Source organism: Lissotriton vulgaris, chromosome 10 (assembly GCF_964263255.1).
Source record: "Lissotriton vulgaris chromosome 10, aLisVul1.2, whole genome shotgun sequence".
Taxonomy (NCBI): Eukaryota; Metazoa; Chordata; class Amphibia; order Caudata; family Salamandridae; genus Lissotriton; species Lissotriton vulgaris.
This window is the reverse complement of record NC_141698.1, coordinates 56,940,311-56,952,949: the sequence shown is the minus strand read 5'-3', so window position 1 is coordinate 56,952,949 and position 12,639 is coordinate 56,940,311. Positions and strand designations below refer to the sequence as shown.

At 51.7% G+C, this 12,639-nt stretch overlaps 1 protein-coding gene across 1 annotated transcript in view; it reads left to right on the top strand.

Annotated features, from left to right (window-relative positions):
- Positions 1-3,633: 3,633 nt before the first annotated feature.
- The window catches only part of SCNN1B (sodium channel epithelial 1 subunit beta), a 163,674-nt gene continuing 154,668 nt past the window's right edge, over positions 3,634-12,639 (top strand). The window contains exon 1 of the mRNA XM_086940444.1: positions 3,634-4,413. Coding sequence (XP_086796570.1) covers positions 4,401-4,413 — 13 coding nt within the window. The 5' untranslated portion in view covers positions 3,634-4,400. The remainder of the gene's footprint in view (positions 4,414-12,639) is intronic.

Here is a 12,639-nt window from a genome sequence, read left to right as displayed (position 1 = left end):
ATGGGAGTCGAAGTAAACCAAATCAAAATATGGGAGTCAAAGTAAACCAAATCAAAATATGGGAGTCAAAATAAACCAAATCAAAATATGGGAGTCAAAATAAACCAAATCAAAATATGGGAGTCAAAGTAAACCAAATCAAAATATGGGAGTCGAAGCTCAGCTGGTAGTGTAAACAGTCACAGACAAACATAGTCTGACACAAAGTGTACTAGACGAGGCGTTCACCTATGTCATTACACAGAATCAAAGCACTTCAGGTATGTGTATACAAAGTAAATTACATCTTATCATACTGTAACAGCACGACTAAGGGCCAGGTGACTGCCGGACCTATTTTCGCATCTACTCCCACATTAGATTTAAGACAGACTTCTACTTGTGGCTACATACCTACTATGGAGGAAACCTACTATATGTGCTAGATATTTATTGTATAATTGTGATCACTCGCCTGCGTACTCTTCTTCTCCTATTATAACTACATGCATAAGCCCTGAAGAAGTCCCTACGGGGGACGAAACACGTGTCGTCTTTTGTTTTATATCTTTTAAATGTTTGGATTCTTCAGGTCAGCAGCATCCTCACAAGGACTATCTTGGTTGCTGTTTTATATTATTTATGTGTTTGGATTGCCCAGAACAACAACATCAGCATCACAAGGATGGTTTCAATCATGTACATAGTAGTTAATATACAGTAGTAATAACATTTGGAGTAGAACTGTCGTCAATACAAAACTTTTAATTGAACTGATGAATTTTATGGATTCTAATCTGAAAAAATTGACATCCTGTTTTAAATGCCCACCTAATGATTACTTTATGATTTGATGCCCTCTGCTTTGAATGCACTTACCTTGTGATTTCAACCCTTAGGTCATGATGTGATGCTTTTTACTTTGTATACACTTACCTCAAGGGCTTTGATTGTGTGCAACAAAATTTGTTGAACACCTAGTTGCCACTGATTCTACTACTAGTTATGGTTCCACTCCCATATTTTGATGACTGCTGGGCCAATGTGTTTTTAAATTAAGCAACAAAACAACGTTAATCAGACGCGGCCCGTACAGGTAAGAACGGTGGGGCGGAGAGGAGAAGACAGACAATGACAAGGGAAACTTAAATCAAAATTTTAAAAAAAACACTTACATTGCGCTTGGTACATCGCCAGGTCGGCAATGTGGTGAGCGCAAGGTAAGTGGTTTTTAATTTTTTATTTAAGTTTTCCTAGTTGTCGTCTGTCGACTCCCGCTTCATTCCGACCCCCTGTTGAAAATAATTTCATGAGTACATTTTGGGACACATTGATCATAAAAATTAACTAAATGTGTACCAATGACTTTGATTGATGAGGAGAGTGGTCCTGAAGAGCATGCTCTCCAGCCTTACATTCACCTTTCGCAAGCTGTAGTTCAGCACGGACGACTATCAAGCATGTGCCCTGGAGGTACTTTTGTGACACTGTTTGTGACCCAGAGCAAGCACTGTGGTCTGGTCACGCACACACGTCCACCCTCTTTTCTGAGCATGACCAGTGTAACCATACCGGTCTATAGAGGACTAAAAGTGGGACAGTAACATTACAAAATAAAATGATGGGACGGTAGTGTTCGAACTTTTCAAACACTCACCCCAAGGCACAGATCTGGGTTTAATCCATCGTTATTTTGGTCGCTATGTCACCCCAGTTTGGACCCAGCCATATGCAAATCAGTCTTGACCCTGCACCTCATGGGAACAGTCCAGCCCGAACTGCCAGGCCAGGTCTTCCCTGGACCAGAAACAAGAATCTTAGGACCGGTTTTGGGGGCAGCCAGGGGACCTTTTTCCATGACAGTAATAGATGCCTCCTGGCCGCTTTCATCTTTATTAAGTTGTTTACCAGTTCCCTATGACATGGTTTTTCGCCCATAAACATGCAGCATAGACGTCACATGGGCATCCCGTTTGGCGTGTGTTGAGGATGTGTGCGTGTGTGGAGTGTGTGAGGCACAGGTGGCCATTTTGCATTGGCTACATTGAAGCGCTACCTAAGATGGAGGGTGAATAACTCTATTTATGGTTGACGGTGGATCACCACACCAACATCAGTGGGTGACGGCTGGCCATGGCTGATTTGTGGGTCTCTCATGGCCAACCAGGAACGGATGGACAAGAGCCACTCCTGATGGACAGACCCCGAGACCCATGTGATGGCAGTGTCCTAAATATGGCAGGCGCTTAGCCCGCTTCAAGGTGGCAGGTTTCTTTCCACTTTGGCAGACCAAAGCATCCCCTCTGCCAAACTCCTATGAGCATCCTAGTCACTGGCAGCAACACTTCTTGGTTGTATAAAACCCTTCAAATTGCATGCAGTAATACTGTGACACAATCTACTCACCAAGGGTCTGCTGCCTGCAATGAAGTGCTGGGTTTGCCCCGTTTAAACCGGGACAGTTTTGCTGTGCTCGTGGGTATTTTTAAGAGGGCAGCGACCTTCATCATTTTTTTGGCCCCTTTCTGCAGACCCTGCTGTGAATGGTCCATTGGAATATTCCTGCAGAGAAGTGGCAGTACCACCCCTCGGGAGATTCGACAGACCTTCCGAGAAGTGCTGGCACTTACTGATTGTATGGGAGCCCGATGGCGTGGCCTCTTATTCCCAGGGTCGGGTGGGTAAAGGGGGCAGCGGGCGATGGGCCGGTGTGAGCGGCAGCTGGTGGCCGCTTTTCAGGGCAGCATGGGGGCCGATTTGGGCTGTTGAGATGCCGCCTGCGGCCCAGCGGGGGCCCGAGCAGCCTCACCAGGAGTTGATGGGCCACTCTTAACCCCCCTTAACCAAGGGTTGGCGGTGTCATTTCCTGTCTCTTCTGGGCCGGCCCGTTGATGTCTGCAGATTGAGAAGGGGCGGGGCCTGAGCAGAAGCGGCCTCACATGTTCAGGTGTGGTACCCCATCGTGCAAAAAGACTCCTGCCAGCAGTGCGTTAAATGTCTCGTTTAGAACACCCCCTCCCCCTTCTATTTTTTCATAATACTTTAAACACTTTAAATGTTTTGCAAGAAAGGCGCGATCTGCATATGTGGGCCACTTTTTTTTGGGGGGGGGGGGGAGTGCGGGGGGTGGGGGCTACTTTGCCTTGCACTATAACCCTGCTTCTTCCTCTCACATAACCTTGAAGCGCGTTTTGGTGAAAGTATACCAAAAGTGATGCATCCTTGTTGAGAAGTGCTGGGCTGGTAGTGTCTATTACGTATGTGAAAAGTGCTGGCACTATTCGTCGTCCCAGGTCACTGTGCATTACCGCTTCAGGGAGCTTTCCCATATCTGGTGTTTGGGGGCAAGTCACTCGCTTGTGGGACTTTATTTTCATTCTGGTTGTAGCAGGTTTCTTTCCTCTTCCTCCCTTTGCAGGTGCAGAACCACAACTACCAGAATGCAATGCGAAACACACAAATAGGTGCGCTGCTTCTTTGTGGCATGGTACCTCTCGAGTTTCTGGTGGGGGTGCGCTGGCGGTCTGGTGGGGTGTGCTGGCGGTCTGGTGGGGGCTACCCTCGAGCTGGGTGGGTCCGGTGTGGGGTGGGCGGGGCTCCTTGTAGGATTGAAGATCTAGGATGTGATTCGTGTGGGACGGGCGGGGTTTCCCAGGCTCACCTGCCCGAGGCAGGCGAGTGAGCACACAGGTACGGAGCAGGGAGGCTGCTGCAATATTTAATCAAACATTACACCGCAGCAGGTGCGCCTGGAGGAAGGGGGCCGAAGACACCTGTACGGAGAGAAGGAGCTACGCTCCCCTCTACACCGCTGGTCCGGCACACATCTGTACACACGGAGGAGCCAGCACCCGTGTGTACACAGTAGTCCCTGCACACATCTGGACACAGAGGATTCTGCGCTCATCTGGATACAGGGGATTCCGTACGCATCTGTACACAGGGGGTTCTGTACACAGGGGATTCCGTACTCATCTGTGCACTGAGGATTCTGTACTCATCCGTACACAGGACCCAGCTCCCAGTTGGACACAGCGGGCCCTGCAAGCGTCAGTACGCAGAGGACCTAACACTCAGCTGGACTCATAGGTAACACGTGTCCCAGCACTCGCCTGTAGACACAGGACCCGGGAACCACTCGCCTGTAGACACGGGACCCACCACTCGCCTGTAGACACAGGACCCACCAGTCGCCTGTACAGGACCCGCCCACCATTCGCCTGTAGGCATAGGACCCACCATCGCCTGTAGGCACAGAGTCCCTTCCTGTGCTCCGAGGACCCGCCATCGCCTGTAGGCACGGTTTCCCTTCCTGCACTCCGGCCCTTTCAAGCTGTCCTCGCCAGCAGTGGGAGATCTGATCGGATCCGTGATCCAGGAACGAGCGCACACCTGGCTCCGAGGGGACCGCGAGCCGCACCATGGGGGGCACAGGTATGGATAACTTGGCTTTTTAAGAGAGTGGGGAGGGGAGCAGGAAGGGCTATAATGGGGGGGGGTCTCGTGGATTGCTACGGGGGTCTCATCAACCTATATGTGGAACATCTGTCGCCTGGGAGTCTTGTAATACGACGGGGAAGGGGTGAGAATGTTCTGTGCTTGTGGGTTTGATGACAGAGCCATATATGGCATGTCTGGTGAACACACCACAGTGATGTGCCACTTATTGCACCCCCCCCCCCCCCCCCCACCCGGGCTCCTTGTATCAACCAAGGAAAGAATTTGTTTTCTTAAACCGACTCTTCCTTGCTTGTTCTGTCCCCCTTCTCACCACTTCTGGCCTGGTGCCCTCCTTACCCGGGAGACTTGTGGCCTTAACACCACCCTATCTCCCCCACACCCCCAGTGGGTACCCTCTCACCCCTGCCATCCGAGGGACGTGTGCCTTTTTCACCAGCTCCAGCCAGTGGGACTTCCTCGTACCCCATGTCAGGTGCCACCTGTGCCATGCCAACTGCTCTTTCCCAGGCTGGTCTTTACCCTCCCCTGGCACCTATAGTGTTTCTTAACCCATAGAAACACTGGTCTTTCTCCTTCCCAAGCCCTTCTACCCCCCTGGGGCATGTGCTCGTTGTCCTCCTCTGGGTGCTGTGTTTTTGTTCCCCTGAGGCCTATGGTCTGTGTCCTCATTTGGAACCTGTGCTTCTCCTCCCCTGGGACCTGTGTTCCTTCTCCTCCCCTGGGAACTGTGGTCCTTCTCCTCTGGTCCTTCTTCTCCCCTTTGACCTGTGCTTCTCCTCCCCTTTGACCTGTGCTTCTCCTCCCCTTTGACCTGTGCTTCTCCTCCCCTTTGACCTGTGGTGCTTCTCCCCCCCTTTGACCTGTGGTCCTTCTCCTCTGGTCCTTCTCCTCCCCTGGGACCTGTGGTGCTTCTCCTCCCCTGGGACCTGTGGTGCTTCTCCTCCCCTGGGACCTGTGGTGCTTCTCCTCCCCTGGGACCTGTGGTGCTTCTCCTCCCCTGGGACCTGTGGTCCTTCTCCTCCCCTGGGACCTGTGGTGTTTCTCCTCCCCTGGGACCTGTGGTGCTTCTCTCCCCTTGGCCCTGTGGTGCTCCTCCTCCCCTGGGGCCTGTGGTGTTTCTCCTCCCCTGGGACCTGTGGTGCTTCTCTCCCCTTGGCCCTGTGGTGTTTCTCCTCCCCTGGGACCTGTGGTGTTTCTCCTCCCCTGGGACCTCTGGTGCTTCTCCTCCCCTGGGACCTCTGGTGCTTCTCCTCCCCTGGGACCTCTGGTGCTTCTCCTCCCCTGGGACCTGTGCTTCTCCTCCCCTTTGACCTGTGCTTCTCCTCCCCTTTGACCTGTGCTTCTCCCCCCCCCCCTTTGACCTGTGGTACTTCTCCTCCCCTAGGACCTGAGCTTCTCCTCCCCTTTGACCTGTGTTTCTCCTCCCCTTTGACCTGTGCTTCTCCTCCCCTTTGACCTGTGCTTCTCCTCCCCTTTGACCTGTGCTTCTCCTCCCCTGGGACCTCTGGTGCTTCTCCTCCCCTGGGACCTCTGGTGCTTCTCCTCCCCTGGGACCTCTGGTGCTTCTCCTCCCCTTTGACCTGTGGTGCTTCTCCTCCCCTTTGACCTGTGGTGCTTCTCCTCCCCTTTGACCTGTGCTTCTCCTCCCCTTTGGCCTGTGCTTCTCCTCCCCTTTGGCCTGTGCTTCTCCTCCCCTGGGACCTGTGGTCCTTCTCCTCCCCTGGGACCTGTGGTGTTTCTCCTCCCCTTTGACCTGTGGTGCTTCTCCTCCCCTGGGACCTGTGGTGCTTCTCCTCCACTTTGACCTGTGATTCTCCTCCCCTTGGCCCTGTGGTGCTTGTCCTCCCCTTGGCCCCGTGGTGCTTGTCCTCCCCTGGGACCTGTGGTGTTTCTCCTCCCCTGGGACCTGTGGTGTTTCTCCTCCCCTGAGACCTGTGGTGCTTCTCCTCCCCTTTGACCTGTGCTTCTCCTCCCCTTTGACCTGTGCTTCTCCTCCCCTTTGGCCTGTGCTTCTCCTCCCCTTTGGCCTGTGCTTCTCCTCCCCTGGGACCTGTGGTCCTTCTCCTCCCCTGGGACCTGTGGTGTTTCTCCTCCCCTTTGACCTGTGGTGCTTCTCCTCCCCTGGGACCTGTGGTGCTTCTCCTCCACTTTGACCTGTGATTCTCCTCCCCTTGGCCCTGTGGTGCTTGTCCTCCCCTTGGCCCCGTGGTGCTTGTCCTCCCCTGGGACCTGTGGTGTTTCTCCTCCCCTGGGACCTGTGGTGTTTCTCCTCCCCTGAGACCTGTGGTGCTTCTCCTCCCCTTGGCCCTGTGGTCCTTCTCCCCCCTGGGACCTGTGGAGCTTTCTCCCTGGGACCTGTGCTTTTCCTCCCCTTGGCCCTGTGGTGCTTCTCCTCCCCTTGGCCCTGTGGTGCTTCTCCTCCCCTTGGACATGTGGTGCTTCTCCCCTTTGACCTGTGCTTCTCCTCCCCTTGGCCCTGTGGTGCTTCTCCTCCCATTGGACCTCTGGTGCTTCTCCTCCCCTGGGACCGGTGTTGCTTCTTCTCCCCTGTGACCTGTGCCTTTCCTCCCCTGGGACCTGTGGTGCTTTCTCCCTGGGACCTGTGCTTTTCCTCCATTTGGCCCTGTGGTGCTTTTCCTCCCCTTGGCCCTGTGGTGCTTCTCCTCCCATTGGCCCTGTGGTGCTTCTCCTCCCCTGGGACCTGTGGTGCTTTCTCCCTGGGACCTGTGATGTTCCTCCCATTGGACCTGTGGTGCTTCTCCTCCCCTTGGACATGTGGTGCTTCTCCTCCTCTGGTGCTTCTCCTACCCTGGAACCGGTGGTGCTTCTTCTCCCCTGTGACCTGTGCCTTTCCTCTCCTGGGACCTGTGGTGCTTCTCCTCCCCTTGGACTTGTGCTTCTCCTCCCAGGTCCCAGTTGAAGCAGCTGTTATTATTAGGGCGTGACACATAATATTGTGCAAGTGTTTCACTTAGTGTTTTGGCCAGGTTGACATTAGGTTTTGGTGTGTAAGTGTCACAATCTTGCTAAGCATATCTTTTTTTCTTTGTGTTGCTCAGACGTTAAACGTGGCTTTTTGTGCCCCTGATCACCATTAATGTTGATTTCTGACATGTGTTTGCTGTGCATGCCTCTTCGTCGTTGTGTAGAGCAGATTTCACACTTGTGCTGTTCAAGTGTCATATTTGTGTCCCACTTTGGGGTTTTTCTGCATGAGTTTTGCTCAGTGCAGGTGTGTGTTTCAGTGCAGGTGTCACTCAAGGCTGCTGTCAGCTTTGGTGGTGTCTTGGCCGGCTCCTTCGTGCAAGGTGCACGTTTGATCTGTTGTGCTGCTGCATTTTTTGTGGTGTTGCTTCCCATGTGTTTTCATTAGTGTTGTCCACGGTTTCCATTTGGGGATGTTGTTCACATGCCATATTTGGTGGGCTTTGGCAGCTGTCACATTGTATGGTTTATGTGGATGGCATAGTTTGCATTTTGCGGTGTAATGCTTGCAGTCGCTGTACTATTGTTGTATGTAGAGCTGTGTAGGTGTCAAATATGGTGCTGTAAATGTCTCTTGCTTGGTGTTGCGGACATCAGATTAGCTGTTAAATTGGAGTTTCTTTTGTGTGGTGTTGAGCACGTCAGTTATTCCATGTGGCCTCTTCTGCACAGGGCATGATTGGTTGTGATGTTGGCATCACTGGTCCTTGCTAATGTTGGGTACCTGTCACATCTAGTGTTGGGGCTTGCCATGGCCTGGAGGCATTGCACAGGTGCTGCTTTTGTTCCTGTTTGTGCCTTCTGGTAGTGGTGTGCAGGTTTCTTGCTGTTGCTGTTGTGTTAGTGTGACAGGTGGTGTCATATTTGTTGGCCATGTGCAGGTTTCTTGCAGGGCGTTGTGGATGTGTTCCATGTTGGTGTTGTGCAGGTTTCTTGCTGGGTGTTGTGGATGTGTTCCATGTTGGTGTAGTGATGGTTTCTTTCTGGGTGGTGTGCATGTGTTCCATGTTGGTGGTGTGCATGTTTCTTGCTGGGTGTTGTGCATGTGTTCCATGTTGGTGTTGCGCTGGTTTCTTGCTGGGTGTTGTGGATGTGTTCCATGTTGGTGTAGTGAAGGTTTCTTGCTGGGTGGTGTGCATGTGTTCCATGTTGGTGTAGTGAAGGTTTCTTGCTGGGTTTTGTGGATGTGTTCCATGTTGGTGTAGTGAAGGTTTCTTGCTGGGTGGTGTGCATGTGTTCCATGTTGATGATGTGCTGGTTTCTTGCTGGGGGTTGTGCAGGTTTCTTGCTGGGTGGTGTGCATGTGTTCCATGTTGATGATGTGCTGGTTTCTTGCTGGGGGTTGTGCAGGTTTCTTGCTGGGTGTTGTGTATGTGTTCCATGTTGGTGTTGTGCTGGTTTCTTGCTGGGTGGTGTGCATGTGTTCCATGTTGGTGTAGTGAACGTTTCTTGCTGGGTGGTGTGCATGTGTTCCATTTTGGCAGTGTGCTGGATTCTTGCTGGGTGGTGTGCATGTGTTCCATGTTGGTGGTGTTCAGGTTTCTTGCCGGGTGGTGTGCACGTGTTCCATGTTGGTGTTGTGCAGGTTTCTTGCTGGGTGGTGTGCATGTGTTCCATGTTGGTGTTGTGCAGGTTTCTTGCTGGGTGGTGTGCATGTGTTCCATGTTGGTGTTGTTCAGGTTTCTTGCTGGGTGGTGTGCATGTGTCTCATGTTGATTTTGTGCAGGTTTCTTGCTGGGTCGTGTGCATGTGTCTCATGTTGATTTTGTGCAGGTTTCTTGCTGGGTGGTGTGCATGTGTTTCATGTTGGTGGTGTGCAGGTTTGTTGCAGGGTGTTGTGCATGTGTTCCATGTTGGTGTTGTGCAGGTTTCTTGCTGGGTGTTCCATGTTGGTGTTGTGCAGGTTTCTTGCTGGGTGGTGTGCATGTGTTCCATGTTGGTGTTGTTCAGGTTTGTTGCTGGGTGGTGTGCATGTGTTCCATGTTGGTGTTGTTCAGGTTTCTTGCTGGGTGGTGTGCATGTGTTCCATGTGGGTGTTGTGCTGGTTTCTTGCTGGGTGTTGTACATGTGTTCCATGGTACTGGTGTGGGGTCGTTTCTTGCTGGGTGGTCCACATGTGTTCCATGTTGGCTTTGTTCAGGTTTCTTGCTGGGTGTTGTCCATGTGTTCCATGTTGGTGTTGTTCAGGTTTCTTGCTGGGTGTTGTCCATGTGTTCCATGTTGGTGTTGTGTTGCTGGGTGGTGTGTGTGTTCCTGGGTGTTGTGCATGTTGCTGGGTGTTGTGCATGTGTTCCATGTTGGTGGTGTTCAGGTTTCTTGCTGGGTAGCTTGCATGTGTTCCATATTGGTGTTGGGCAGGTTTCTTGCTGAGTGGTGTGCATGTTTTCTATGGTGGTGTTGTTCAGGTTTCTTGCTGGGTATTGTCCATGTGTTCCATGTTGGTGTCGTGTTGCTGGGTGGTGTGTGTGTTGCTGGGTGTTGTGGATGTTGGTGTTGTTCAGGTTTCTTCCTGGGTGGTTTGCATGTGTTCCATGTTGGTGTTGTGCAGGTTTCTTGCTGGGTGGTGTGCATGTGTTCCATGTTGGTGTTGTTCAGGTTTCTTGCTGTGTGTTGTGCTTGGGTTCCATGTTGGTGTAGTGCAGGTTTCTTCCTGGTTGTTATTGTTGTGCATGCATCACATTTTGGTGTTGTGCTGGTTTCTTGCTGGGTGGTTTGCATGTGTTCCATGTTGGTGTTATGTTTTTTTTATTGCATATTTATATAGCGAGAACTCGACCCGAAGGTATTGGAGGCTTTACATGAGCACTGTATTTACATTACACATTCAGGCACGGGGAGATTGAGTGATTTGCCCAGAATCACAGGATGTGGACGCGACCCCGAGGCTCGAACCCTGGTTTCCAGACCAGCACCAAAGTCGGCAGTCTAGCCGACGGAGTCGGACCACATCCTCTCCCTCTTGGCAGTTGTGTGGATGCTTTGACCACAAACAGGAAGTAGATACATTGTGTTTTGACAACAGACGCAGGCTGTGAAAATGAGCCATTTTATTGGTGTTTTATTGCCACTTAATTGTCTTTTAACAGATAAAACGCCCCTCTTGGGTTTCGGAGTCTGTCTGTCTTGGGTCTGCCTCGGGGCAGCATGGCTCTCGCGGAGTTTTTCCAGGATTTTCTGTACGCTAGAAGTTAAACTTGATGTTGTGCTCGTTAGAAGTTAGGGACCCCCTCTCGAGCCTCACACTCTCCCCCAGGTGTGCACTCGCCCCCCCCCCCCCCCAGTGTTCCCTGTACTCATCCAGAGGCCCTGGGCGCAGCTGCCTGTGCAGAGGCGCGCTTCTGCCAGTCGTGCAGTCGAACTGGCTCTGCGGGATTTTCAAAGCTGTGCTCGCCTCGTCCACATTCCTGCAGCAGGCTGGCTCCTTGGAGTGTGCTGTGCTACGGCCACACCTGGCCGTGGACACCGGGGTACCCTGGGTTCAGACCCGCCACTCCCAGATGTTGCTGTTGGGCACACACACGGCACTTCAGACTCATGTTGTATTGAACATACATGTCCCTTCGGTCCATCATAATATTCGACACATCGTTGACACTTATTGTACTGGACAAATGTATCCCACTTTGCCCCCTGTCGTTGGGCACATTAATGGCATTGGGTCACCTGTTGTTTGGCACTTGCACGCTCCATCACTTCCCTTTGGTATCCGGTACATATATCGCACTTTGGTTCCCACTGGTATAAGGCACTTGTTTGGTATTTATTTATAAAGTTTTAACTTCGGTTCCCTCTGGTATTGGGCACATGTATGGCACTTCGGTTCCCTCTGGTATCAGGCACAAGTATGACACTTCAGTTTCCTCTGGTATCGGCCACTTCGGTTCCTTCTGGTATTGGGCACATGTATTGCACTTCGGTTCCCTCTGGTATCGGGCATATGTATGGCACTTCAGTTTCCTCTGGTATCGGCCACTTCGGTTCCTTCTGGTATTGGGCACATGTATTGCACTTCGGTTCCCTCTGGTATTGGGCACATGTATTGCACTTCGGATCCCTCTGGTATCGGGCACATGTATGGCACTTCGGTTCCCTCTGGTATCGGGCATATGTATGGCACTTCAGTTTCCTCTGGTATCGGCCACTTCGGTTCCTTCTGGTATTGGGCACATGTATTGCACTTCGGTTCCCTCTGGTATTGGGCACATGTATTGCACTTCGGATCCCTCTGGTATCGGGCACATGTATGGCACTTCGGTTCCCTCTGGTATCGGGCATATGTATGGCACTTCAGTTTCATCTGGTATCGGCCACTTCGGTTCCCTCTGGTATAGGGCACATGTATGGCACTTCGGAATTCCCTGGTATCAGGCACGTTTGGCAGTTTGGTCCCTCTGGTATCGGGCTCATGTCTGGCACTTTGAAATCCCCTGGTATCGGGCACATGTATGGCCCTTCGGTCTCTTCTGGTATCGGTCACATGTTTGGCTCTTTGTTCCCCTCTGGTATTGGGCACATGTATGGCACTTCGGTCCCTCTGGTATCGGGCACATATTTGGCACTTTGGCACACTCTGGTATTGGGCACATGTATGGCACTTCGGTCTTCCTGTCCCTTCTGGTATACTGCACATGTATGGCACTTAAGCTCCCCCTGGTATCAGGCACATGTTTATTAGGCATATGTATGGCACTTGTGTCTTATAGCACTGTGTGCTTGTTAGTGTCTTTGGTCCCATGTGGTACTGAGCGCATGTCTAGCACTTCTAGCGTGTGTAGTTTGGGCGCGTCTTACCACAGTAGTTCTGAGCATGTGCTAAGCACGGAGGTCCCGCTTAATATCGAGCAGGGTCGAAGTGGTACAAAACGAGGGCCGGGCATCAAACCAACTTCACACACCGAGATTAAAGCCTTGCAGTAGCACACAAATTTGATAATATCTGGGGGAGTAGTTTCAGGACACTTTGTAGCACCCCTATGTATGTGGTATTTGTGGAGTGCAAACCTGGCTTACAGGCCCTCTCTTTCCCTCTGACCTGGTTGGTCACATGTAGGCTTTGCTGGCACTATCTCCTCAGCAAAAGACACACACAATTGATGGACGGAATGCTGAACAAATCGAAACATTCACCCCCAGTCAAGAGATCTGGGTTAAATCCATCATTCTTTTGCTCACCATGCCACCCCAGTTTAGACCAGGCTATATGCAAATCCGTCT